The 26,318-nt window shown below is 46.3% G+C and overlaps 1 protein-coding gene across 2 annotated transcripts in view; it reads left to right on the forward strand.

Moving 5' to 3' along the window:
- Positions 1-2,547: 2,547 nt before the first annotated feature.
- The window catches only part of man1a2 (mannosidase, alpha, class 1A, member 2), a 97,524-nt gene continuing 73,753 nt past the window's right edge, over positions 2,548-26,318 (forward strand). Inside the window, exons 1-3 of one of the 2 annotated variants that reach the window (XM_076030873.1) lie at positions 2,548-2,961; positions 5,721-6,355; positions 24,027-24,288. In XM_076030873.1, coding sequence (XP_075886988.1) covers positions 6,042-6,355; positions 24,027-24,288 — 576 coding nt within the window. In that variant the 5' untranslated portion in view covers positions 2,548-2,961; positions 5,721-6,041. The remainder of the gene's footprint in view (positions 2,962-5,720; positions 6,356-24,026; positions 24,289-26,318) is intronic. The other variant, XM_076030875.1, reaches the window with a different exon arrangement.

The following is a 26,318-nucleotide window of genomic DNA, read 5'->3' on the forward strand; positions in this document are numbered from 1 at the left end:
GGGCAGACGTAACCGAGGTAGAGGAGATGGATGGATGGAACAGTAGGAAGACAAAAGCTCCTAATATCACCCACAGGAACATGGAAATCGGTGAATTCTGTTTGTTTAAACACTATTTCGACCAGCACTGACCTTCTAAATGCCAGGATGGCTGCAGGCCTGATGCTCTTTGTTGTCATCATATCACACGGGAAAGAGCTTCCTATCATGCCTCACTTTAACAGCCCGTCATCATCACCGGACCTGGTCGCATGGGTGAGATCGCGCCATTACGTTTAATGTCACAAACCGAGCATATGCCGCCGCCGCCGCCCCGCTCTGGACTTTGGGGCAGCCGAGGCCGTCAGAGCATGAGATTGTCACTCGACGCATTTACACATCTTCTCCTGCAGGGACGCACCTGCGCGCACACACACTGGCGCGTGCAACGTCCAAATCGGCCCGGCGGCGCCGGAAGTTGCTGTCGACCTTGTCCGAGAGTGATTGACAGGACGGGTTCCTCCGAGCGGAATCGCACATCATTCATAAGTTCTGAACTGTCGTGTTTCCAGCTGTCCACACGAGGAGCCCAATGACATGAGCTCGCCAGCCGACTGAGGGTTCGGCTCCTTTGCGTCGTCGCTCAAGGCCTTTCTGAAGACGCCCAGTTTCTCCGGCTTTGTTTTCTGCTTTCTCACACTCGCGTCGGCCCCATAATGAGCGTTTTGTCTCTGCCTGCATTGTTCCAAGTGGGAGTGAAACGTGTGATAAATCCTCCTCAGTCAGCCATTCAGGCCTGTGACAATGATAACCAAAGATGCACTCCGCGACTTGGCTGGGATTTTGGAATGCCGGCCTCGTCGTGCCTGCTCAGCTCTTTTTCGGTCAGGGTTTTCTTGCGTCGCCTCTGCTTTTTGCAACCGGCACCGGCCCTGGCGTCAAAAAACCCGAGCGGCGGTCATTGCCGAGCGCAGAGGGTGACTCATGTTGATGGCTTTTTGAAGGGAAGGGCTTCACAATGGCAACAGGACTGCACGCCGCAGCACTGCCATTAAATCACTGGCCGAGGGGGCTGTCCTGTAAATCAGACGGCCCAGTGGCCTCGTTGCTGCTGCTGCTGCTGCTGCTGAGTGGGAGGATGCTGGGAGGCTGGACGCTCAAGGACCAGCTGGATGGACTCTGGCCGACTGTCTCATCGCTCAGCCAAGGGACGAGCCTGCCTCTGCGTTTGAACTTGGTTTAACGGACAATTTACAACAGATTCCAAGACCTTCAAAAGACAGCAGAGGTCCCACAGTGTGCAAGGTTTGCTTCGACAGTGTTTCGTAACAACAAGAGGCGTCAATGTTAGTGAGCTCCAGTCCAGCTCTTATTTCGCATGCTTGCTCCAGTTTTCAGAAAGTGTTTGGTTTCAGTGTTGGAAATCAGTTGCCTGTTCCGTTGTGACATCATCACCGGCACTAAACGCCCCACCACCACCACCACCACCCCCCCACCAGGTGTTAGCGCTGCGCTTCCCCTTCTTCCAAACACAGGGAGGCTCCAAGAAACCAAGTTTGACAACGAGTCGAAACCCCCGTGCTTGAGCAGGAGGGTGTCTTCATTAGATTTTCGGATAATTAATATTGTGAAGTTGCTCTTCTGCAGTCCAGGATGACAATGAAGTTCTAAAATGTGTTGGCTATGGAACATTTAAGAACTCGTGGTTGAAATGAAGAATGCTTCTTTCTGTATTTCTTTCTGCGGATAATAATTGTGTAAGACTAAATGCTAACATGCTATGTACTGACTGAAGATAAGATGTATTCACGATATTATGATGATGTGCGAGGTTTTTAATTCAAGACTTCTTGCAAATTTTCGACCCATTTGTGTGAATCTGCCTCTAGACACCAAGGCTAACAAAGGGATATTTCATGTGTCGACCTGCCCCTATGATGAGTTTTTTGTGTGTACCCCTCTACACACTCTCTGGAATGGAGCTGTCAACGACACAGAAATTTTCGGTCTGGGGTCTAAGATTGTGTTCATCAGTCAGGGATGAGCCTTTCATGGAAGGGCTGGCAAAACATTGTCAGCAGTTCAAACGCCACAAGAGCTGTCTTTCAAGTGGTTTCGATTAAAATGATCTGCCACAATTTGGAAATGTTGACTTTTCTCATTCGAAACATTCCACCCAGAAAGTATACTTACTTTTCATATTACATTTATATTTTATATTTACAAGAGGAAAGTGGGCATAGAAAATGGATGGATGGGTAGAGGAAGAAAAAAAGATAAAAGAAGAAAAAAAAAACCTTTTGTCTTAATTTAAAATTAAGACAAATGGTTTTTTTTTCTGAGCTCAATGAGGAGCATGTCACACAACAGGGACATGGTAGTTTAAGTACCTTAAAGTGTATTCTTCTTTTCTTCTTCTTCTCTTTATTATTATTATTATTATTATTATTATTATTATTATTATTATTATTACAAATCCAATTACACGCTAATTATGCAGGTAGGACACTGTCAGGCGGTCCCTAACATATGCAGGCTAAGTAGTTGTGGGCTGGATCGTTGAGCAACAGCGGTGGAGGCAGCAGCAGCTCAGCCAGTCCCGGTGCTGCAGTCCCGCGAATCGGCCAGGCACCGACATCGTCCCGGCGGCTACTGGAGGCAGTGAACAGACGGTGGTCGGGGAAGCAGCGGAGAGGGGGTGGTCATGAGGACACCTGCTCCGGCGACTCCCTCCGAGAGGCGGACCGGGAATCCAGGCGGACATCGATTTTCACCGAGCGAATAAGAAAAGGTGGTGATGCAGCAGCAGCAGCGGCAGAGCGGCGTCCCTGCGAGACACTGCCTGTCACTTAGCTTAGCGCTAGCCGTCTAGCCGAGGAGCTCATCAGCCTTTTTGCCACCTGCGGATCGCTCAAACGTCACCGAAGCCATAGGAATACGCCAAGAACAAATTCTACTCGCCCACGTCTTTCCGGTGGATCAGTGAGTAGGGCGTTTATTCCTCCGTTGCTCGGTTTTTCCATGCACCGTTAGCCCCGCAAGTTAGCCGCTGCCCGTTATAGCTAGCTCGCGTAGCCTAGCTGGGGGAGCGGGGGGGCGGGGGGTTGTCACTGCCAGGAAATGAACTTAGTATTCTGCGAGGGGACGTCGAGGTATCGTCTGTCTGCGCGGGACAGATGGGAATGCGCTGGATGAATGAAGTCGGCGAAAGGGGATAAAATTCCTTGTCAACATTAGCAGGCTTGACCCGTTTAAATGCGAGCGTTTGGCGTTTGGAAAAAAAAAAAAAAAAAAAAAAAAAGACAGAAAAGGAAAACACTCGGATCAGCTGCTCATCGCAATTCTGTCATTTTGTCGAGGTTTGCCTCCAATCGCTCGGCCACTGGGGGGTAGAAATAAATAATAAAATAAAAAATAAATAAGCCGCTTCATCTGTGCCACACAGTGTCACTTCGTGCTTCAATGTCGGGAGATTGAATGCGACACTGCACAGCACAGCGATGCATGGCAGGCGGCGGAGTCGCACGTCCTGAGACGCGACACAACTGCGAATGATCATTGCGCTCCTGCTCGTCACCCCCCCACCCCATATTATTGTCGCTTTTGATCTGATAAATGCAAGCCGTGCGTGATAAAAACACGCAATAAAAACATTAGCTGATCACCCTTCAGTCAGCGAGAAGCCACCAAACGAGGATAGCAGATGGTGGTGGTCTTGATAACATAAGCCTCTGATGAAATATGTTGTCATTTTTTTCTAATGTCCTCGGGATTACTATGTTGTTGTTTTTGGTTTAAATTGCCTCGTTGTTGCATGCATCGCAATCCCAAGACAACTTCTTCTTCTTCTTCTTCTTCTTCTTTTTCTTCTTCTTTTTCTTCTTCTTGGCTTTCACGTAGCATCGTTGGGCTCCATTCGGCCCTTCCAGTCGATACAGGACACAAGGGGCGATAAACTATTGAAAATTGAAGAGAATTAAACCTGCATGCAGGGTTTGGCGGGACTGAGCCCACCCCATGGACTTGCGGCTGACAGACTGGCAGCACTTTCAGAAAAGATGTATAAACCACCAGTATATAAGGCTAAGTAAAATAAGATTTCAATAATATGAATACTGAACAATTGCGTATTGAGAGTGTAGTGTGTTTAAAAGTGTTAAGGAAGTCTAAATAATCATAAGCCTGTCTATGCAAATGATTCAGATTTTTCACCTCCAGTTTTTCTATTTTTTTATTTATTTATTTTTGGATGAGGCTGTGAAATGTACATTTTAGGCGTTGATGAGACAAACACATGGGTGTTCGAATGAGCTCCGCTTTTGCAACCTTGGAAACAAACGCTACGAACTCAGTCATTTCTGCGTTAAGTAAAGACTTAAAGTGGGGGAACAGAATGTCCAAGTTGTGACACATGAATACCCTGTCTACAGGCAGAACATGAGCAAAGCAGCATTTTATCTCGATCGTGTGGATCGACGGCAACCAATGAGTAGTTGCATTGTGCACTCATTTTGATTGAGTTCAAGGAACCATTTTTTGGGGTATTTGAATCTTTTTCTGTCTTCAATTTGTCATTGCAGCCGAGCTATTTCACTGTCGTGACTGTTTTATTATGACAGTTGGGCTGGTGTCTGTTTGTAAGCAATAAGGAAAGGTTAATTTATTTTTCATAAAGTACATTGCACTTGCCTTGTTATTGTTAATTGTGAACCAGTTGTTCACAAAAGACGGTGTGGTTGTTTGTTGCACATCGATGCGACATTCCTAGGGGGCGCTACGGCCGTTAAAGTTTTTTTTCTCATGTCTCGGTTTTTGAAACCTGGGAAACAAATGCTTCCAACTCGGCCATTTCTGCATCTACAGGAAGGATAGTGGCGTCATTGTTTAGCCAAGGTCTTCAGGAATCTAACTGTCCAAGCGTTCAGCAAAACCGGCTATTTCCGTTCACAACAGTCCGTCAGTTTAAACTCCCGTGCGGCGCAAAATGAAGCCGGGACGTTCCCTTTCTCTCTCTCGCTTTGTTTCCGCACGGCCCATTTAGCGGGCGTACCACAACACACACACCTTTCTTGTAGTGGCGGGAGCTCAGCTAGCTGAACACGGTGGCTACGTTAGAATAGAGCTAATGGCAGACGTTGCAGAGCAGGCAGATAGACCGAACGAAAACGACCTCTGAGGTCGGCAGTGTGGGAGCATTCTGGCTACAAGAAGGACGTTAATGTTTTGCTGTTGTAAAGGGAAATCGCACCATACAGTCAGACTTTGTTTATTCTTAGTCATTATTTTACACTGTTTTGGGTACTGCACTATTTGTCTTTGAAAATGCAGCAACTGTTAGACAATGTGGGGGGAAAAGCAATAAAACATATTTTCAAAGAATGCTGATGTGAATTTTTTTTATGTCTATAATAATAATCGTGAAAAAAACGTAAAATCGCGATCTTTTTTTTCTCAGACTATGATCGTACACCAAAATATTAAACTGTTGCACCCCTAGCGTGAATAACGGTGTAGGCGTGGCCAGTGAATGAACAGGCAGTCCGACTTGGGGGCGTTTCAAACAAGTTGAAATATCTCACTTTCTGTGTGTCGTATCAAAAAAGTATCACATCACCCTTTTCAAAACATCGCACCGCTGCTTTCTGATTATGTTTCAAAAGCTTTTCTTTATTTGTTTCTCGGCTGCCCTCTGACCCCTTCGCTCGTCTCTTCCCCCCGACCCCCCTTTTTTTTCTCCCCAGAATGATCCTGCTCGTTTCCCCGCAGACCGCTCACTCTTCGGCCGATGGACCTCGACCCCTTCCGCTCTCCGGACTCGTCGGCGCAGGGATGAGATAATAAGGCGGAGCGGCCCCGTGCGCTTTTCGCTGCGACTGAACCACATGTGGCACTCGTGAACCCTTTCCCCGACCCCCCCCTCCCCCCTCCCACCTCTCCTAGCTCCTCTTCCCGACCCCCAACCCCCCCACCCACCCGCCCTCCTCATCCTCCTCCCCCGGAAGGCGAAGTACGCCCCATCAGTGGGAGGGAAATAAAAAAAAAAACTCCAAAAATCAAAGACCATGACGACGCCGGCTCTCCTGCCGCTGTCGGGCCGCAGGATACCCACCCTGTCGCCGGGGGCCTCCTCCTTCCCGCACCACAGGGCCACGCTGAGGCTCTCCGAGAAGTTCATCCTCCTCCTCATCCTCAGTGCCTTCATCACCCTATGCTTCGGCGCCTTCTTCTTCCTGCCGGACAACTCCAAGCACAAGCGCTTCGACCTGGGCCTGGAGGACGTGCTCATCCCCCACATCGACCCGCCCAAGGAGGGGAAGCACGCCTCCGGTCAGGTGATCATCCACGGCCAGGGGGGCCACGACGAGCACAGACACAGGTAAGAGGAGCCGCCACGGTCGGATGCTGTTCTTGCGGGTTTGCGGTTTGCAACTTGGAGTAATAAAGAGAGGGAGCTAAATTCTTGGAACTTTTGTTGAAGGTTCCATTTATTCCCCTTTTTTTAGCGGTGTATTCTCCATTGAGACCTCCAGTAGAGGAGTCCTGGATGGGTCTTCCACTATTGCACTCCAGAAGACTTTCTAGAGATCACATGTAGGGCTGCAGCTATCGAGTATTTTGGGAATCTATATTCTATCGAATATTCCAACGATTCATCGGGTAATCGGATAAAACGCACGTTTGCTTGATTAAAGACAAATGAAATTCCTCGATTACGTTTTGTAACTCGAAATAGTCGGAGAATCATTGGAGCCCTAATCACATGGTCCTTTCGAGTCGTTTAATCAGTTGGTTTTGGTCTTGGACCTTGCACTTGTTTATTAGGGGGCGGACTCAGCACCTGGATGGGGGTGTGGCTACGAGCTTGGGAGCTATCTGTGACTTTTGAGGGCGGAGACACTGATCGCTTCTGGAGAACTTCAGTTTCGCTACTCAGCACTTTTAACCAAACAATGTGATACTCACTTATCCCCCGGTGGGCAAGGGGAACACCCTGTTGTGACAAAGACGTTCCGGGGTTTCGTAAGCCGACACCGTCCTGTGCAAAGCAGATCTCGGTCGGCGCGGTGCCCTCCTCTTCCCTCATCCTTTTGTGCTTGCTGGGGTTTCTCTCAAATCCTCGCCGCCATCGTGTCTGAGCTGGTTGCCTATGTTCGTGCACGCTGATTTTTTTTTATTTTTTTATTTTTTCAAGCTGCCTTGATAACGATAACGTGGTAACGCCCGTCGCTGAGCAAGAACCTGCAGGTTTGAAGATGCTTGCAAGATTAGAAATGGATGTTCAGCATCAGACAAACGCTAGTGAAATTTTGCCACAGCCATTAAGGGCCTGTGTGCTGTTGAGGGTTTCCCCCTCACCCCTCCTCGGCGTCTGTACAGGGCTGTCGTCCCTGGGGGACTGTTCACGCCTGAAAAAAAAACCCTGGAGAGAACAAGGCAGGTGTGAAATCACTCTTCGTGTGTCGACGGCTGCCACCGATGGAGGCTTTTCAAGCGTCGAGCAAAACTAAAAATGGGATTCGAGAGTGAACACAAAAACAATGTTTGCAACACGCCACCGTATCACTTGCGTCATGATGTGAAAGTAGTGACGTCATCATCCCCTTACGTTTGTTTACTGTCTTGTCAGTGATTGGAACGCTGCTCTCTGCCGTATTTGCACTCATGGTGAATTTTATTTTTGCTCCTATTTTGGGAATTGGGTCCCAGCACCGACCTCCCACGTGGGAGGGATTTCCAGCGGTGCTTCGGACTTCCTTCATGTTTCCCATATGTTTTCCACTGTATTAAACTGTATTAAACTAAAGTACGGAACTCATACTTAGGGATGGGTATCATTCAGAAGTCAGAAAGCCAATTTCGATACCAGTTCCAGAATTATACTGTTTTTGTTTTTTTTTATACCAGGTTTGAACGTCAAAAATTCCCTGCCAGTACTGCACAAAACAAATATTTTCCATTTTCCTGGTAATTCAAGTCAGTATTTTTTTTCTCCTCCAAATCAAGTTTGTTGTATTCCTGCCCTTTGCTGCTACATCCTTGGAATAAATATATATTTTGCTTCATTTTGATCCACCTTAATGACGTGGAGCCACACAAAAACGCATGATGCTAATTTTTAAAGAAAGGTTTTGAGTGTCTTTAGGTCACAATGCGAAAGCCAATTGGCAGCGACTTTAGACCTTGACAAGTGATTATTGAGATTTATCAAAGACGTATCGACGTTCAGTACTCGGATCACAGGTCAATCACGCCCTCAGTAATGGTTTAATGCTGCATTTCCTGAAAATAAATGCCTTAATTCTTCATTCTAGTTGTGAAATTGGAATATCCTCCTTGTCCCTGACATTGCTCGCCCTAATGCCGCTTGTCAACTTGCTAAACCAGGGGTTTTGCCAGCAGAAAGAACCATAGCTTTTTAGTAGCCGTCGGCAAAGCGAGCAGAAAAAATTAAGTAAATCAAGTAAATAAACCAACCCGAGAGGCCGCCTGAGAACGGCGAGACAACTTCCAACGGACTTAATTCGCTCAGGGAAAATGGCAGACAGCGGGACGTAAAGATAATTTTCCGGGAGTGGGTCTCCTGATTGCTGGCGTGGGAGGTCAGCAGTTACACAAAGTGCAGCGCGAGGTGTTAAAAGCAATTTGTCAAAGTGTTTCACAGAGGGGGCCCGTTTCGACTGTCGCCCTCTCGTTCCCCGCGGTTCCTTTTCACTCCCCACACCCCCAACCCCCATTCGTGAAAGCCTTCCCGAGCTCACTATTCCGCCTGCTGGAAATAACTTAATTATCATTGTCCAGTGGCTCGGAAGGAGCAGACAGTACCGGGCTCAAGTGGCGCTGGGTTGCCGACAGATCCACGGGAGGTGTTGTGAAACATAGCGACTTGGAAATTTCAGACGTTGGGGCGGTTTTGAGAGTGGGGACAGGACAGGAGGTCGAGATTGCTGTCCGCGAACCTCTGTCCTGCGCGCCGCTGAGCTCTCCATGAGCTCCTCTTCCGCATCCATAAAGACTGGGATCATTTATTCCACATGCAAGTCTTTTTTTTTTTTTCATAACAAAGAGGCGAGCGGTAAATGTCAGACCTTATCGGGGTGATCAAGACCAGCGTGGCACGGAAAGACATGGCTCCGCCGACCATGTGAACTAACAAGCTGGAAGCGCGTGCAAAAAGTGAACCCGCGTCAAGCACGACAGTCCGTAGCCGTGCGGCCGGATGAGTCGTCGCGTTCACTCAACAATTTGCACTCCAAGGGAAAACATGAGCGCCGAAACCTCGGTCAGGCTGAATGATGTATTTTATTTTATTTTTTTAAATTTTGTTTAACCTTTATTTACCCAGGCAGGGGATTAAGGACAGCTTCCTATTTACAAATGCAACCCGAACAAAGACTAAAGGCTCCTTGATGGATGGAAGGGATGTGGAGCGGATGTTTACTGGCAGATTCTTCACGTTGGCATGTCCGATCTTCTTTTAAATTAGCTGTGTGAGGCTCTGGGGGCGGGGCCTTAAAGGGGTGGTTCCGGATTTTGACGTCTTTCCCAAGTTAACCACGTGCTTGTTGCCTGTGGAGACCGTTTCAACCGGTCCTTCTGGTTTAGCAGAGTTTGCGGTTGCCAGGCTAGCGTGAGTCAATGGCTTCTGCTAGCCTTCCAATTAAAACAATTTCACCCACTCCACAGTTACACCCGAGCGAGGCACATAAATTATAATGCCAGACTATCGATGTAAATGTCTGTGTTGATAGTATAATGTTAGAAATAAAACTACCCTTGCGTTGCAACAATTGCGTTACATTTCGAGGCACTAGTTTCTCAGCAGCGGCGGAATTTTACTTGGCTCTGCTTCTTTAGCAACAACAGCAGCCGGTAAATAAAAGAGCCGCTACAGGCGAGGCCAAAATTATTAGCCCCTCCCCTCCTTATGAAGTTAGGCAAATTCTTGATTTCTCCATGGAAATGAACATTGACAACAAGTGTTTATGGATGTATTTGTCTCCAAATTGATGATGAATGCTGCAAACATTGGGAAGAATCTTAGGACAATGTTCCATAATTCAAAGGGGGCTAATCATTTTGACCTGTAGCTAACATGAGTTGTCGTAGCCTACCACCAACGACAGGAAGTGTAACTACGTTGCTGCTGTGAAACAGGAAAATATAATTCGAGCATTGTGATGCAAGGGTAGTTTTATTTCTGGCATTATTCTTTCAACACAGACTGACTTTTACATCGACGGTCTGGCATTTTTATCTGCCGCGGGTGCATTGTGGAGTGTAACGGTACAGAGCAAAGGAAAAACCTCTCACCATCCCGCCAGGTAAACATGAGGAGGAACTCGTGTCTATTGTTTGGACGTGATTTTGAACAGAAAAAGTCCCACAACAGAGCGCTATACCTTGTAGAATATTTTTGATATCAGATTCAGTTGGCAATAATTGTTCGACTGGCACCCTTTTGGATCCCTGCCTTTGCATCTTGTCCCAGCTGCACCGGCTGTTCAACCCCGGGTTGAGATTATGTAGATGTCCTTGCCAGCGCCTGTTGGTGCGTTTGTTTCGGTTGTCGGTGTTTTGTATTACAGATTATCACACCCGAGGCATATTTAGACTCTATGTGTAAAGAAATGAGTCATGTAATTCGTCGCACTATGAACAATTAATGCTGAGAAAGAAATTGACCCTGAGATGACTTAAAAGAGATTCATTCTGCAGGTTATATTTATAACACGCATAGGAACAACTGTTGCTGGATTTGCCATTGTAGGAAAATCGGTTTTCGCCATTGTCCTCTCCATTACTGTCTTCCGTTTCTCTATAGCTCTTGAGTAGATTCACTTTTTTTCCCCCAATAGAGCAATCTCAAGATACAAAGGTAGAGAAGAGGAGTACATTCCTCTTTTTCAGCTAAAAACACTTGAAGTACTTTAACGTTACACGTGCTACAATAAATTGTGCTGTATTTTTTTAACTGTATTTTTTTACCCATATTAAAGAAAAGGAGGAAAGAAAAAAAAATCAAACTTGACTAAAAATTTATTAATTGAATCTACATAAAAGTAAGCTATAGTCATACATATGGGGAATCACATAGTCTTATTTTGTAAGATATCGCCCAGCCCTGCCATCCATGATAAACCCCAACACTGCAAAACTCTGAATATTGTTCAGTTATGTTTAGCGGTTTCCAAGGAATGTGGTACAGAGTCTCTTTCATAAGTTCAGAAAAAATAGTTTTGAATACATCCTGTACATTGTTAGCACAGCTGTGTGTTTGTGTAGCGGCAGCAGAGCCTGTAATTGTGTTTCAGTCTAATCAGCTTGTTGTTGTGACTCACGCTGTTATGGCCCAATTATTTTGTCTAATACAATCAATGTACCTTTAATAATTTTCCATTAACACGCCAACATACTCAGTGGCTGTTTTCTATACAATAAACTTCACGGTCACTCTCTTGGTCCCCTGATTTGTACGGGAACTTTCAGACTGTGCCTTCAAAAATTGGTTTATGCAGACCTTGCTTGCAACCAGTGCTTATTTGAGTCGTCTTCAGTCTGCGTCCAGCCTACCCATTACGACCTCTGACCCCTGACATCAACAAGACACCTTCCTCCACAAAACTGCCGCCCACTGTATAGTTTCTTTTTTGGGACCATCCTCTGCAAACCCCAGAAACCGCACAAACCTCACAAAACCCCAGAAACCACACAAACCCTCGGCAGTTTGTGAACTACTCAAGTCAGCCTGTCTCGCCCCAACAACCACGTAGTGATTCGTTAAGTAGTAAAAGTTAAAGAGGCCACAGTACAGTCCCTACAAGGACGATTTAAGGTGTATAAAAGAGAGAGGAATCCCTTTGGGATTTCATTAATTACCCAAAATTAGTTTGATGCAAATGTATTGTCTCCAAAATTTTCTTGTTTGTGTTTTGTTTCTACCGTAGTTTAGGTTATAGCAGCTTATGGAAATCCCTGCTTGAGAATTATCCTCCAGAAGAGCACACATTAAACATTCCCAGAAATGTGTGAGACCTTTTAAAGACCCCCAGGAGCTTGTGGAGGGCTCATAATAAAACCCTACCTAGACATTATTTGGCCACATGTGGCTTTAAACAACAAGAAGGTTGGGCACGTTAGCGGCTTGATTAAACCCCCTAGGTGTGAGAATGTTTTTGCTGTCGTTGGTTTGAGGCTAGCTGCCTGCCTCAAATGGCTAATACTGTCGAATTGCAGAATTTAATTTTAGATATGAACGTGTGCATTGAATAAAAGTAATTTTTCGTGTCTCTGTAACTGTGGCAAATATAACTGACATTATTCATGCTCAGTTCTCCTCTCCACACATTTGTTTATTCAGTTGCAGCACCTTGACTTAAAAAGAATGAAAACTATTCAAATCCATGCGTCAGATTGTTGAAAATAGAAGTGATTGTCAATTAAGAATAATTTAGCTGAAGCTCTGCGTTCGCCGTATTTTGCCAAAGCAGTTCCAGTGGCACATTCCCTGAAACCTTTTCTCATCTTTCCGGAAACCTGTCTGACCCGTCCGGCATTTCGCTTCTTAATACCAAAGTGCCGGCCAGTGTTTGGCCATGTGTCGTCACCCCCTGACATCATATCTGATCTGCTTCACCGCTTGTGGCCTGAGAAGACCAGGCAGCACAGACCTCATGCACAAATGACCAAGGGAAAGGGGATAAAAAAAAAAAAAAGAAAAAAAAAGATAGCTTTGAGCTGTTTGACATTTGATAGTGATCCCATTTTTAACGTTCTGGGGGGAAATAAATCGTGACAGATAATGCGCCAAGTAGCTTTTTTTTAGTGCCTTCCCGCTCCAGGCTCGTCGAGTCTTCTGGCACGTTGTGTGCTTCTGTTCATGCGCAGACCATCGGCGTTTGCATTTGCAGAGTCTGTTTATTCACCTGAGATGCATTTACCATGTGAAACATTTAGTGGAAGCACGCGCCGTCTCACGAGCAATAGCGCGGGACACCTTTTTTAAACCACGGACTTGCCTGAGCTTCAGGATTACTGCGTCTTAGTGCAACTGGAAATAATCACTGGACCGACGCACCTTTCTCTTGGCTCCGGCCCAACGCGAAACAACATGTGGTCCTCATATTTTGGTACCATTCGCAGCATTTCATGTCTTGGTGCAGGAGTCCGTCTGTCTGTGGCCAAGCAACTCTAAATGTGGCTGTGTTTGCTCAGGGTATGGCCGCTTTGTGTCGGGCTTCTTTGGTCGCACCTCCGCCCACAGCCCCCTGTCAAAGGCACTCCCACCAGCCGAGAATACCAATGACCATCTCCAGTCAGTGCAGGGAGATAAACCTCCCCATACCGTTTCTTTAAAGATGAAAAAAAAAAAGGGGGGGGGGGGGGGGAGAATAGCTTTTCAGTGTTGGTTATTCAGGGCAAATGGAGGAGTGAATGTACCCTGCCAACCTAAATGGGGCCATTCAAGCGTCTACCGGCACAGTTGAACTCAATCTTGTGTCTGATTCTGTCAGTTCTGGATGGTGGCAGTTGGCTTTAAATGAGACCTCTGAAAGGTGGTGTTATATCACTTCGGTGCCAACGTGTTTTTCTCTCGCTCTCTCTTTTTTTTTCAAAGCCAATTTTAGTCAAATCTTTTCCTTTCTTTGATGAAAATCACGCCACTTGAGAAGTTAGTGCGCTCCCATTGTGATGTCTTACTTTTGCTCTTAGAAGGCAAATTCAACATCTGCTTAGTGGCCTTTCTTCAGTTTCACACAGATCACAACGTTCCCGACAATAAATAGTTAAATTCCCTCTGCTTGTCTCATCCCAAAGGAAGGGAAATTTCTCCTCTGCGTTTGACCCATTCCCTGAGGGAGCGGTGAGCTGCAGCGGTCCAGAGCTCCAGAATCATAGACGATCAGGCAATCTTACCCCCTCAAAACTAAATCCTAATACCCAGTGACAAGCAGAGGAACTATGGATACCATTTTTACAGTAGTCCAGGAGGGCAGGGGATCGAGCCCGCAACCTCCCAGTCTCGGGACGGGCACTCTTCCACTAGATCACCAACCAGCTGCTAGACCAGCTGGTCCAATCATCAAAATGTCACCCTTTTCACCAAATGGTGGCGACTCATTGGTTTCTCTGCATTTTATATCGGATCAGTTAGATAGGGTTTTTTTTTTTTTTTTTTTTACGTGGTTGTCTTGTGGTGCCCTCGTACAAGTCGCTGCTCTCACTTCATGCGTGTATTCAAACACGGGTTGCCTTCGACGTGTACAGCATCGCGGTTAAAAATCGACCTTCACCGATGCGCGGTTGCCTCGACGCCGCCGAAAACAAAACGATTCTGCACACACAGCTGAACGTGGGGTTTTTGGATTTGTCTTATCTAATTGTCGGCCGGCGCGTATGTCGAGGTTTATCGATTGCGCCAGGTGGCGTTTTGCAGCCTTGTTGCCACGTCCTCGAACCGTACCCCAAAGGACGGACTTGAGCTCTCGCACTAGCCAAATAAACTGTACGTTTGGTGTCCAATGTGCTTTGGCCCGGCCGTACAATACTGCGATCGCCTTTACTGTCATAAGGGGGGACAAGTCAGGAATTTCGTCAACTGGAAACCCTTTACTTTAAACCAGTGGCTTTATTTGCACACTTACCACTGTCAAACTCGGTTGCATCGGAGGGCCAACATTTGTGTGACTGTAATCTGTTGTTTTTGTTTTTTTTGTACGCTAATGCGTACAAGATTAGAGAAACGCTCTTACGCCCATGCTGTATTGCAGTCCAATTAGACATTATTGCTCTTGCCTTTCAACTGTGTTTCGTGATGATTTCGGAAAACACTTTTTCTTTGCACTCAGAATAAAATATCAGCATAAACTCATCTCTCAGATCCCAGCCCACAGTAATTTGACTCGGACTTATCCTAATTAATTTGTCTGCCTCCCAGAGATTTGATCTGGCGCTGTCGCAATCGGAGCGGGCGGCCACAGATCGAGGAGTGGACTTCCACTGGGCGTAATCTCCTCATTAGCGCTGCTGCTTCTTTAATCAAATGCGCTCTTTGCATCTAATTTCCTGTGTTGCTTTTTCCTCGTTTTTGTGTCCCTCCATTTCGCGGGATCATAAGGGGGCGCTCGCGGAGAGCAGCTGCAGCGTATCGGATTTGAGTCTGCGTGATTTAGAAGAGATGGGAGAAATGAAGAGCGTTTCTTTCAGTTGAGTTTGTGAGCTGCTGGGGTATTTGCTCTTGCTAATGTTGCTGCCACAGAGTTTTTTAGTCATGCCAAGACCAGTTTGGCTTTAATAACATGATTTAAAGTGAATAGAGGAATTCTAACATCCTGTTTAAAGATTTTCATGGAATGCAAATTGATGGCCGTTTGAAGTTTGACCTTGTATGTTCTGCAATGGAACAGAAATTGATTTAAAACCAAAGCAAAAAAATGGATTTTATCAACCCCCCCCCCCCAAAAACAGTTTTTGCTTAGTCTGGCACATAGTGTCTAAATCATCATTACTTCCAGTTTTCATTTATTTACCTTTCAGAGAGACACGACAGCTCGTCCTTCTCTGTGATATTTAATAGAATCATGTGTTGTGACTTTTGTCTGATACCACGCAAACAGCTCTGTCATAAGCATTCTCTTTTAACTGAGGCTTGTTGACACCATTGGGATGGCAAAATGAGTCTGTCAATCTCTGATTTAGAACGGTGGAGAAAATATATCAAGAAGCCCATTGTATTAAAAAAATAAATAAATCTATTGATAGGATTAAAAGCATGGCGACATCCGCATAAGTACATATGACGCATCAACCTCAGGTAGGGCTGTGCTGCCAGCCTCCTAACCTTCTTCAGGGACGTGGCAGGTCTTTGTGTGAAGGGAATTTTAACGCCGTGTTTCATCTTCACCTGCCAGCTCATCATTAAAACAAACTCAGCCGGACCTTTGGCAGCAACCGTTTGCACTTGGGACCTTTGTTCAGACACTACCAATAACCGCTGGTGCGCCGCTGTCAGATTGCGAGCGAGACACAAAAGACAGAGCAATTTCTCGGGAGTCTTGCAAAATTCAAGAAGACCCTCCACGTCCCTCCGTATTAGATCACAGACAGAGGGATAATGAGGGAGAAAATGATGCAGTTTGGAGAGAGCGGTAGAATGTCAGTAGCGTATTATTGTTCCTCCCCAAACTCTCTTTGCTGCCTCATGTCATTATCTATTCTGTACTTAGTCAAGAGGCTGCGCTGTGTTTCCCGCATGCCAAAAGAAATTAGATAGACATTTAGATTTTTTTTTTTTTTCCCGTCAGAGATGACATTAAAATCTTTTATGCCTAATCCGAGTCATTGGAGTGTGGGACCGTTGTTTGGCGTCATTTCCCCTGAACAGGACAAAAATGTGACTGAATGGGAGGCCTGAGCACATCAGGGTGAGCAAGTGTTTATCGCTTTGAGCACGGAATTCAAATCGACCCCATCAACAGCGAGGACAACCCTGTAATTGAGTTTATGAGAAAATATAGGCTTAATAAGCCGATGCTTAAAAAACAATTTCCCCCAATGATGATCATTAGCATGTCCAAATTTGACACAGTAAATGTTATGCCGAGGCCTTGTGCAGTTCCCCTCACTCCTGCTCCCTAACTTCATTTACATATGTGCACAGGGTTAGAAACACTCAGGGGTCTGTGGAGCTGCCGCACAGTCTCTGGTGGCTGACACATTGAAATCGTGAGATTTTGGATTGAGAGGCTAAATTAATTATTCGCTGGCCCACAGAATAAAAACGCTGCATTTTTCGGGTTGGGATTTATTGACAGTTAGGCACTGCTGGGTTATTCCAATAGCTGGCATGGCCTTGAACAAACCTTTTTAGAAACACCCGTGTTTATAGTCAGCTACTTTAGCAACACCTTTATGATGCTGATCAAACACAATTATGAGAAAGTGACTGTGTTTCTATTGAGTGGTATTACCTAATTACAAAAAGGTGTTAAGTCGTTCCAACTTAAGACTGGAGGCGGATGTTCCGAATAGTGCTGCAACGATTCCTTAAATAATTCAAGTAACTCGATTGCAAAAAATACTTCATTTGCCTCAAGGCGTCGCTTAATTAAATTTAAAGCTCACATTTAGCACGGGCTCTTTTTAGTGCGACACAACGTCACAGGCCATGTGCCCAATGCAAATCGGGAGAAGACGCAAGCGGTCTTTTGGTAACGGTACCAGGGCGGTGTGATGTCACGTATCTGGGACGCCTGTGAAACGCGCTCGTCTGTTGCAAACTTAATGGCCGCATTCTGCTGCGGAGTGGCCATTAATTTAAACAAACGCATGTTTTATCCGATTGGTAGATGAATCGATGGAATATTCGGTAGAATAATCGATTATCGAAATATTTGTTAGCCGCAGAACCTAGTTCCAAATTGATCCATTTTGTCCAACCATCCGAACTTCTCTAGTCAAAGGGCAACATAGGCATTTTGTGGGACCTATAAAGGAAGGGCTAGCCCCTCACGTGTGGGAGCAGCCTTGGGAGAGCCATCGCTTGGAAGCCATTGTTGCTGTTATTTCACGGAGGATCTGTGGAGCCAAAACCTCTGAATGACCTGCTCAACTTTTGACGAGTTACGCAACACTAACGCTGACCGCTGGTGGTGCCTGCTACATCACACCCTGGGGAGCCCGTTTCTAAGTAACCCAATGCAAAATGTGCTGTTTTCATATTGCCAGATGATGTAACAGCCTTTTGCCATGTAAGGTAGTATTTTAGTTTTACATATTTTTGTGTGTTCTTTGGGAGCGTCTCTTGAGGATGATCGGTCTCTGCAGGTGTGCCTCCCCGTACAACACCCCCCACCCCCACTCTATCACACCCGTCGGTATGAAGCAAAACCAGAAACTATAATGATTAACACAAGCAGAAACCCTAGAAATAGTATAATATATAATATAATATCTCAGAAATATCTAAGCTGTCCCCATCTGTTATGGTAATACCCAAACTACACATAAAAGTATCGTATAATTACTGTTTAAAAAAAGAAACGGAAAGCTCAAGCGCTTTGGTCGATACACAACAATCATTGTTACGCACTGTCTCTGTTCCCCGATTACCCAACACTCTTCCGCAAAGAAGATAGCGAGGGGGATTAGACGTGTTGTACGAAACCTGCTGATTTGCCAGTTGCTTATCTTGAACAATTCAAATTAATGTAAAGAAGAAAGGACATGCAGTACAAGCAAATCTCACCCGCGGTGCTCATCCCTCGAGCGTTTAGCAGCGTGGGATCAAGACGGGCTATGTGGGAGGAACTGACGACCTGCTGTGATCTGTGTGGACTCAGCTGTGAGCCTCCACAGAGCCGCACATCTCCAGGAAAATGAGAAAACAATACTAAAAGCGCGTGAGCGGCTGGACGCACACTCTTGGCCCTCACCCTTGTTTTTTTTTTTTTTTTTTGCGATGGCTGTTTCTCTGGACCGCGGTCTGTTTCTGAAGATCAAATGTCCCCGAAATAAAGACGGACGAGGAAGCTTGGATCGGTTTTGCATGAGTGCAGGGCATTAAGGTTTTTTATTGATCGAAGAACAAAGGGGAGGTTCTGACCGCAAAGAAAATAAGTTGGAAAGAAATTGGAGACGTACCGATTCAAAGAGAGTCCCTGGGTCCTTGGGGGTGTTTTGACCATGGTTAACTACAAAGGTTCTACCACATTCAATCTATCTGGCAGATACGCTCCACAATGGACGCCGTGTCAGTTAAAGCAAAGGGATCAAAGGGAAATTACTCAACGGCAAATTTGGAGTTGGGCCCCCTCAGGTTTCGCAACGTTTTAATTTTGACTAATCTTCCCTGAACTCGCAGGCCAACTTGTAGCGTTTCTGGTTAAATCCACACAAGCTGTGTCCGAGGCGCATGGCCTTGATAATAAATGCTCCAGCGCTACACGGCTGTTGGATTTATAAGTAGCCCGGGGATAGGGCTGTGTAGTAGCTGTTCCCTTTATTACTGCTCTCAAACATTTTTTGAAGCCTGGCCTGTTGAAAGTAGGACAAAGTCTGCAGGTGCGAAAGTACTGAGAGTCATCAGATTTTGGTCGACACGGGGTCTTAAAAATGACCCCCCTTTTTTTTTTTTTGGATACCGTTGCTCTTTGCTTCTGCATCATGCAGAAAAGCAGCAAATCTCTGTGCCGTCACCCGATTCGAAAAAGTTCCGACTTGTTATTTGGTGCTAGCTACAGGAGACGGACTCAGGGGCTCGATAGGAAGACATCAGTCAGCGAACCGTGATGTAGGTCAGCAAGGCTGGATATGAACCACGACAACACACCGAGTGGCAGCAGGGCTCAGGTGCTCACCCCAACACAAGTCAAGGATAAAAAGTTAGGTCATGTGTTCGCACACGTATGAGCGGAGATACAAGAATAGGTTTCCAAAGCAAAGACTGGAACAGGACTCTCGAACTGCTTTGACGGTGTTCAGACACCGAAGCAGCCAAAACAGGAAAATGATCTGATCACTTCAAGTGGTAGGCAGCAGGATTTTTTTCTTTTGTTACATATTTTTGACATATTATCAGATGATGGATGAGACAACTGAGAGCAGCAGCAGGAGAGAAAAAACAAAACATCATGTCTAAAAGATGCACGATCGTTTTATTCTGGGGCTTTGTAATTTATGAGAGGAAATTGTCAAGCCAGAGAGAACTGAACACTGTCAAATTCCCAGAGTGAAGAGAATTTTCAGTGAAAAAAGATTCTGCTCGCAAAAGGTGAAAAAGAAAAAAGAGCATTTCTCTGTACAGATATTGCTGCTGCGCCACCAGACAGACATGCTTAATTTATCTTCTTGAGACAAAGCATCGTTTGACTTATTTAAAGGATATTTTTATTTTATTTGGGGGTTTAAAAGCCTTGCAGCCACCGCTATGCAGATTAGCCAACACCAAAGGATCTTTGCTAAATCTAAAATGTTTACTCATACATCTCATCTATAATATATGATATTTATATATAAGACCATAATACGTACATGTAAATGCACATTTGGCCTGCTTGCCGCATCCGTGGCAACAAGTGTTGTATAGTATTTGCATAGGTTCTCTATCGGAGTCCAATCGCAATCCTAAGAAAATATGGACTACATGTCCAGACTGCCGTTTGTCGCATTACATAAGGCAACACTGAGGGAACTGGGGCTTTCCTTGCCCCTTGTTGTTGACGGAAATCCCAGAAGCCGCAGCAGCTTCAGCTCGTCAGAGCTGAAGTGCACCACCTTCCCGGACCCCTGGCAGTTTTCCCTTCTCTCCAATTAGGGTGTTTATGGACAAGCGGGAAGCAGACGTAGCCACATGACTCGGAGTCCAGGGCCTGTGCCCGTGAGAGCTCCTGCTTGACAACTAAAGCAAACACTCTGCTCTTACACGAGACGGAATAATGAGACGAGTCACAAGGGGGCGGGAGAGGGGGGGAACGAGAGGAGTTTCCAGCCTTGAATTACCCGCACTCGGCTGTAACCTTTGTACATAGCCGCCGTCGTCCATTGTTTCTTGTGTGTTTCTTTTCTTCTTTTTTTCTTTACTTGTTTGGCTGGAAAATGGCATTAATGATTGAAGTGCCCTGGGAAAGCTTTTATGCGAGACCTTTCTTGTGTCTTGTGTCACTGATGAAGCGTGTTGGTTGGAAAGCACATGGGTTTTGGTAACTATTCACAGTCAAGGTTATTTCCTGAGTTATACCTCCCAGAGGAGATCACCAGTGAAGTTACGTTGTTGTTTTTCTTATAGAGTGCATTGAATAAACCAGCCGGGTTTTTAGCCTTTTGTAATGCGGAGAAGTCTGTCGACCGCTGACCATTTTAGGAACCCCTTTGCTTTTCAGATTAAGTACATCAATGTGTTTTGCTGTATTGGGAGAGCTGCACCAGCAACAAGCCACCCCCGCATTCCCCATAGGCTTGGTTCCTATGGCCCCCGGACACACTGGAGGATTTCAGTCCATTTGTGCGGGAGACGTCATACATTGAGATTGTTTTTTTATTTCACCCACTTTCAACTCTAAAAAAAACTGCCAGACTGAGCGATGGCTGTAGCCAAGTCAGTCTGATCTGACAAGACACCGGGTACGCTCTTGCAGACCTCCTCGGAAAAACACCCGTGTCGTCGGCAAACTTACACGAGCTGGTGCTCTTTCAGAGCCGTCTTTCGCGTGAAGTTTTTCTCCGGTCACTTCCTGCTCTGCCCGCTCTCATTGTGCGCAGCCGTCGCTGAAAATATCTGGAAGGTAAATATCACGCATGCTTCTTATTGAATCGACTTTCCCGTTGCGTCAACTCGCTCCGGAGCAGCGGAGCAGCGAAATAATCCCAAAACACACACTTGAGGATGAGGGTCACACAAATAATCGGCTGACTATTCAGCCCGCGCCTCGCGACCGTCTGGACGAGCTCGGAATGGGGCCAAAAATCCTCTAGCGTGTTCCCAGCCTTAATTATACCAACGTCGCTGATTCCCCGCGAGGGCAGCAGGACGGCTCTTGCTTCGCTCTTGCCCACCACCAAGGGGTTAATCCTGGTGTTCTGTGCTCCGGGTTGTGTCCGGGCTCGACAGATCGCAGCAGCCCTCTCACGTTCTGATCGAGGTATTGGCATCGTGCATCCGCGGATGGACTCCCAGTTGCGTGTTTGATATGACGCGAGACAGAACGGAACCCCATGGCAACGGTAACAAAGGAGAGAGCGCGCTGGGCCTTGCAGGAGAAATGTTTCTTGTGGAGAAACTGAAGTCATTTGCTCTAAACCTGGCACATTTCTCCAGCTTGTTTTCAGTCACTAGGTAACTGTACCTAATACGCGCTTGCCGAGCAGAATTTGCATGGTTGCGGTGCCGGTTCAGCCCCTGTTTCTCCCATTGTGCTCCGTCGGAGCAACCCATTCATGGAAAAAAACAAAACAAACAGCCAGTCTTGCAACATCAGCACCTCCTTAAACATTGCATTTAAATGCATGTTGCTGAGGGCACGCTCGCTTTCAGAGGCACAGGGAAAGGCAGACACAAAAAAGGCATGACATCCAAAGCCGGGTCTCCCTCGCAACACAACACCAGCATTGCCGACAGCCTCGTTACGGAGAGAGGGCGCGAGACAAATGCGCACGTTTGGCACGTTCAGGCCCGCGCCGTGCCACCGGCGAGCTGGGAAGGCGGGCGGTAAAGATGCCCGCAAAGTCATCGCGCTCGGCATTTGAGCGGCACCTGCGAACACGCGATCCCGGCGCTGGCGAGATGCATTTCCCCGTCAATTAAAGTCAGTCACGCCGCGTTGTGAATTTGAATATTTATGAGTTTGTTTCCAGGGCGTCGTTGCGTAACTCCAAAGCTGTTTATTTTGGTCTCTGTTGGCCCCCACGTTCGAAACGATGATGGAATATGAAAACGGATGCGCATTCTGTTGTGTGACGGATAATTGGAAGGGAAACGTCTGTCTCTCCTCTGTTTGTCTCGCGCATCCGCGGCCTCCACGTCTCATCGGCTTTACGTCATGGTCCTGCACCTTATCCCTGGAAGCCCTTTCACATTTTGTTTTACCCCAGTTCCTCATCCCGACGTACTACGCAGACGTAGAGTTCACGGAGTCTCAGATTAGCTTTGCTTTATCCTGTCATACATACGTTTGTCAAGGGAAATGTACACTACTCCCACCAAAGTGTAAAACGCCATTGCTGTAGAGTTCATGGAAGTAGGGCATTGAAGAGGAAGCGTGGAATTTTAATTTCTTCATCACAACAATTTATTGACGCAAAGACACAGACAAGTGAGTGGGTAAACCACAACAAAAAAAAAAAATCATGAGCGTCTCAGCGACTTGTCACATGACTATTTGTTAGCTGTCGCCTTCGTCTCGTGGTGTCAAAATGTGAACAGCTGTGAAGAGGACTGTGTAAATTCCATCTGTCATCGCGCCAGAACATTTAGCGGTCAGCTCATGGAAAGTGGCACTTCGGTTTTGTGATATTTACAATCAATCACTTCGGTAGGGATGAACATGTTTCGTCTCTGCATTAAGTTGAACAGTTGGACGTGTGCATTTGAAGGTCAACCCATCAATATTTTCAGTGCTTCTCAGCGTGAAATATCTGCATCAGAAAACAATTGAGAAGCACTGTTTTATATATATATATATATATATATATATATATATGTAGAATGGGTGCCACCCATTTGCCGATCTTTATCTATTTTTGGATTGCTGGACATGCTGAATCATTCTCACGCCATTTTATTATTAATTCAGTGAATTCAAATAGTCGGTTATTAAAACGAGATGGTAACCCATGGTGAGAGACATGGGTTACCAGAGGAAAACGGCGTCATGGCGACTGACGGAATATAGGACTTCACTATGTGGGAATGCAGGGGTTCACCGTCAAATGCATTCATGATTTGGAGACATCGCAGATCTCGTGTGCTCACCGCGATGTTCACCTGTTTAATTTTGCTTTCCTTTAACTTCTGCCCTTCTTTGCTCTCCACCGTTGTTAGCCATGAGCAACTGAGCGCGCAATAGCTCCGAGGTTAGAGCCGCACGTGAAACCCAAAACACCGTCTCTCACTGTCTGCCTCCGCCCGCTTCCTCATTATGTTTGTCTGCACCTGCTCTCCCCCTCGAAGTTCCCCTCACTTAAGAGTTATGGGATGGAGTTTGTTTCCCCGTAAGAGCCTCGCGGATACGCCAGTCTTTAATGGCCTACATCAGACCCGGGTAGCTTTTGCTCTGACTTCCCAGCCTCCAGCTGTTTATTGCACAACCGTGTCAACCTTGTTTCCCCTCCCCAGAGTCTCATTGTACTTTAAATTGAGCTTTAATTAAATGCCCCTCTGCACACCTTTTCCAAACGTTTCAACTTTTTTCTTTTTTTTAGTGTCTCTGTTTAAATAACCCCAGGAAGTTGAGACCGGCTAACCTAATGAGGATCCAAGGGAGGATTAATGAATTTACTGAAAAAGGAGGAGGAAAAAAAAAAAAAAATCAAACCTTTTTTCTCACATCCAACAGGGAGGAGGAGGAGAGCCTGCGGGACAAGATCCGAGCGGACCACGAGCGGGCGCTGCAGGAGGCGAAGGAGAAGCTCCGAATGTCTCGCCAGGAGCTGCAGGCCGAGATCCAGACGGAGAAAGTCAAAGTGATGGAGGAGCTGAAAAAGAGGGAGCCGGGGCCGAAACCCCTGCCGCCCGTCCCCATGCCCAAGGTGGTGGGAGTCAGCGACGGCGAGCCGTCGGAGCCTGACGTCAAGGAGAAACGGGACAAGATACGAGAGGTAAGACGACCTCCAGCGTGCTTACTGTTGACGACCGGTGGGTCGAGAAACTCTTCGTCAGCTGCTTCTTTTTTTGTGACTAATCGTTTGCACAGTCCGTTCAATAGTACATATTTTTTTTAGCATATTATCAGATGATGGGTGACACAACTGAGAGCAACAGCAGGAGAGAAAAAAACAAACATCATAACTAAAGGATGAGCAATGGTGTGATTCAGGGGATTTGTAATTTATGAGAGGAGATTGTCAAACCAGACACAACTGAAAACTGTCAAATTTGGAGACAATCCACCTAACAATTTTACATAAAAAAAAAATAATTATAATTTCTATCGCTGTGGAGAGTCGGCAAGAACTCCGGACTTACTCAGACCGGAAGCAGTTCCAAACAGAAGGCTTGATTTCGGGTGGAGAGTTGGTGTTACAGACAAGAAAGGTCAATGGGAATCTAACTGGTCCAAGACTATGAACCTAGGACAGCCGAGGAACAACACTGCACGGCAACAACTGAAGAAGCATAGAGCAACGAAATGCATTATTTTCTGTAGGGTTTAAATAGGACAATAGTCTCTTTCAAGTCTTCAAACTTGGTGCCTTCGAATCAATACCTCTAAGTGCAGGTGCTGGCGACGGCAAGTGCGGCGTCCTTCTCCTTAACGTAGGTTCTTTCAAGACTTTGCGTAAAAGGCTCGAGACCGGTGCATCTTGAAGGTTAAGTGTGTAATATTTGGACATTTTGCGAGGAAACACCGACATGAAGTGGTTACATTTTACATTGCAGCGCTCTTTCGCCCACCCACCCTCCCTCTCCCGAGTTTGCCAGTGAATTACTTTGGCCTGCGCACCCAAATATGAACACCTTGTCCACCCTCTTCTTTTCTGGTTTATTTGAGGACGCGAGCGTTCACTCTAAATATGAAAACGCACTGCTAAGCTGGCTGGATTGTCTACACTGGGCTTCCTTATCAAAATGGCAGTACAAGACCCCTGCTCCATGTATATTCTGCTATATAACTAAGAACTGTTCTCCGGGTAGGAAAACCAAATTACTTTTATTGTACTGCGAATATACACTTTTCTTAATGTGTTTATGGGCAGCATATAACGCTTGTAACAATATAGAAATCCTAAATCAGGCCACATGTTACACACTGGACGCGAGTCGTCCTCGCGCTCCAGCTGCCAGCCCGCGTCTCCCGGCAATTGGATCCGACGTAACGCGAGTGCAGCGAAACTTTGCGGGGGGGGGGACGAATCCAGCGTCCCCTCGGTATTCCACGAGAATCCGCTCGAACTTTCCTCGCAAAATCCAGCTCGGCGCCGCACAGTGGAGACCTTCAGGGTTCCCACGCTTGCGCCCGGGGGGGGGTCCTCGGTATGAATAAGTGATTAGAACATTGTGAGGCAGGAATCATAAAGTTTAGAAGTCCCAGTGCTGATGTGCTGCATGTCGGCGCTCATCAGCTGCCCCTTGTCCAATCCAGACGCTCGTTTGCACTTCCTGCTGTATAATTGATAACTCTGATGTGAGGGAGATGCTTTCTCTAATTTATGAGAAGACACGTCTTGCTGGGCCGGGTCCACTGTCACATTTTGGCAAAAAAGCCCAAAACTAGTGCCGAGCCACTAGTGGAAATTTCATCATTCTCAGAAAGCTGAGTTAATCTTCCGTCCCAGCATTTGTGTTATCAGACCAATATGGGTTCGAGTCTACTGTACGTCTCTGTCAATTCTGATTTATTTATTTATTTATTTTTTTTGTGTGTGTGTAATGTCTGTCTGGGTGCCAGCGTAACGCTGAGCCAGACCGTCGGCAGTCTGCTCAGAATACAGATGGCGCTATCTGTTCCCTTTCCCCCGTTGAAACCAAGCCAACCCTCCGGGCCCCCGTCTCCCTCTCTCCCTCCCTCCGTCCGCTCATCCGTCCGTCCGAAAGTTCTCCTCCGCATAATTAACTCATATCATCTCTCCTGAAGCGGCACTCCGAGTCGGGACACTAGCAGCCGCTCGTTGAAGCCAGCAAACTCTGC

The sequence above is a fragment of the Nelusetta ayraudi genome, unplaced genomic scaffold (genome assembly GCF_046127955.1).
Source record: "Nelusetta ayraudi isolate G7.1 ecotype Tasmania unplaced genomic scaffold, CSIRO-AGI_Nayr_v1 ptg000031l, whole genome shotgun sequence".
In the NCBI taxonomy this organism is placed as follows: domain Eukaryota; kingdom Metazoa; phylum Chordata; class Actinopteri; order Tetraodontiformes; family Monacanthidae; genus Nelusetta; species Nelusetta ayraudi.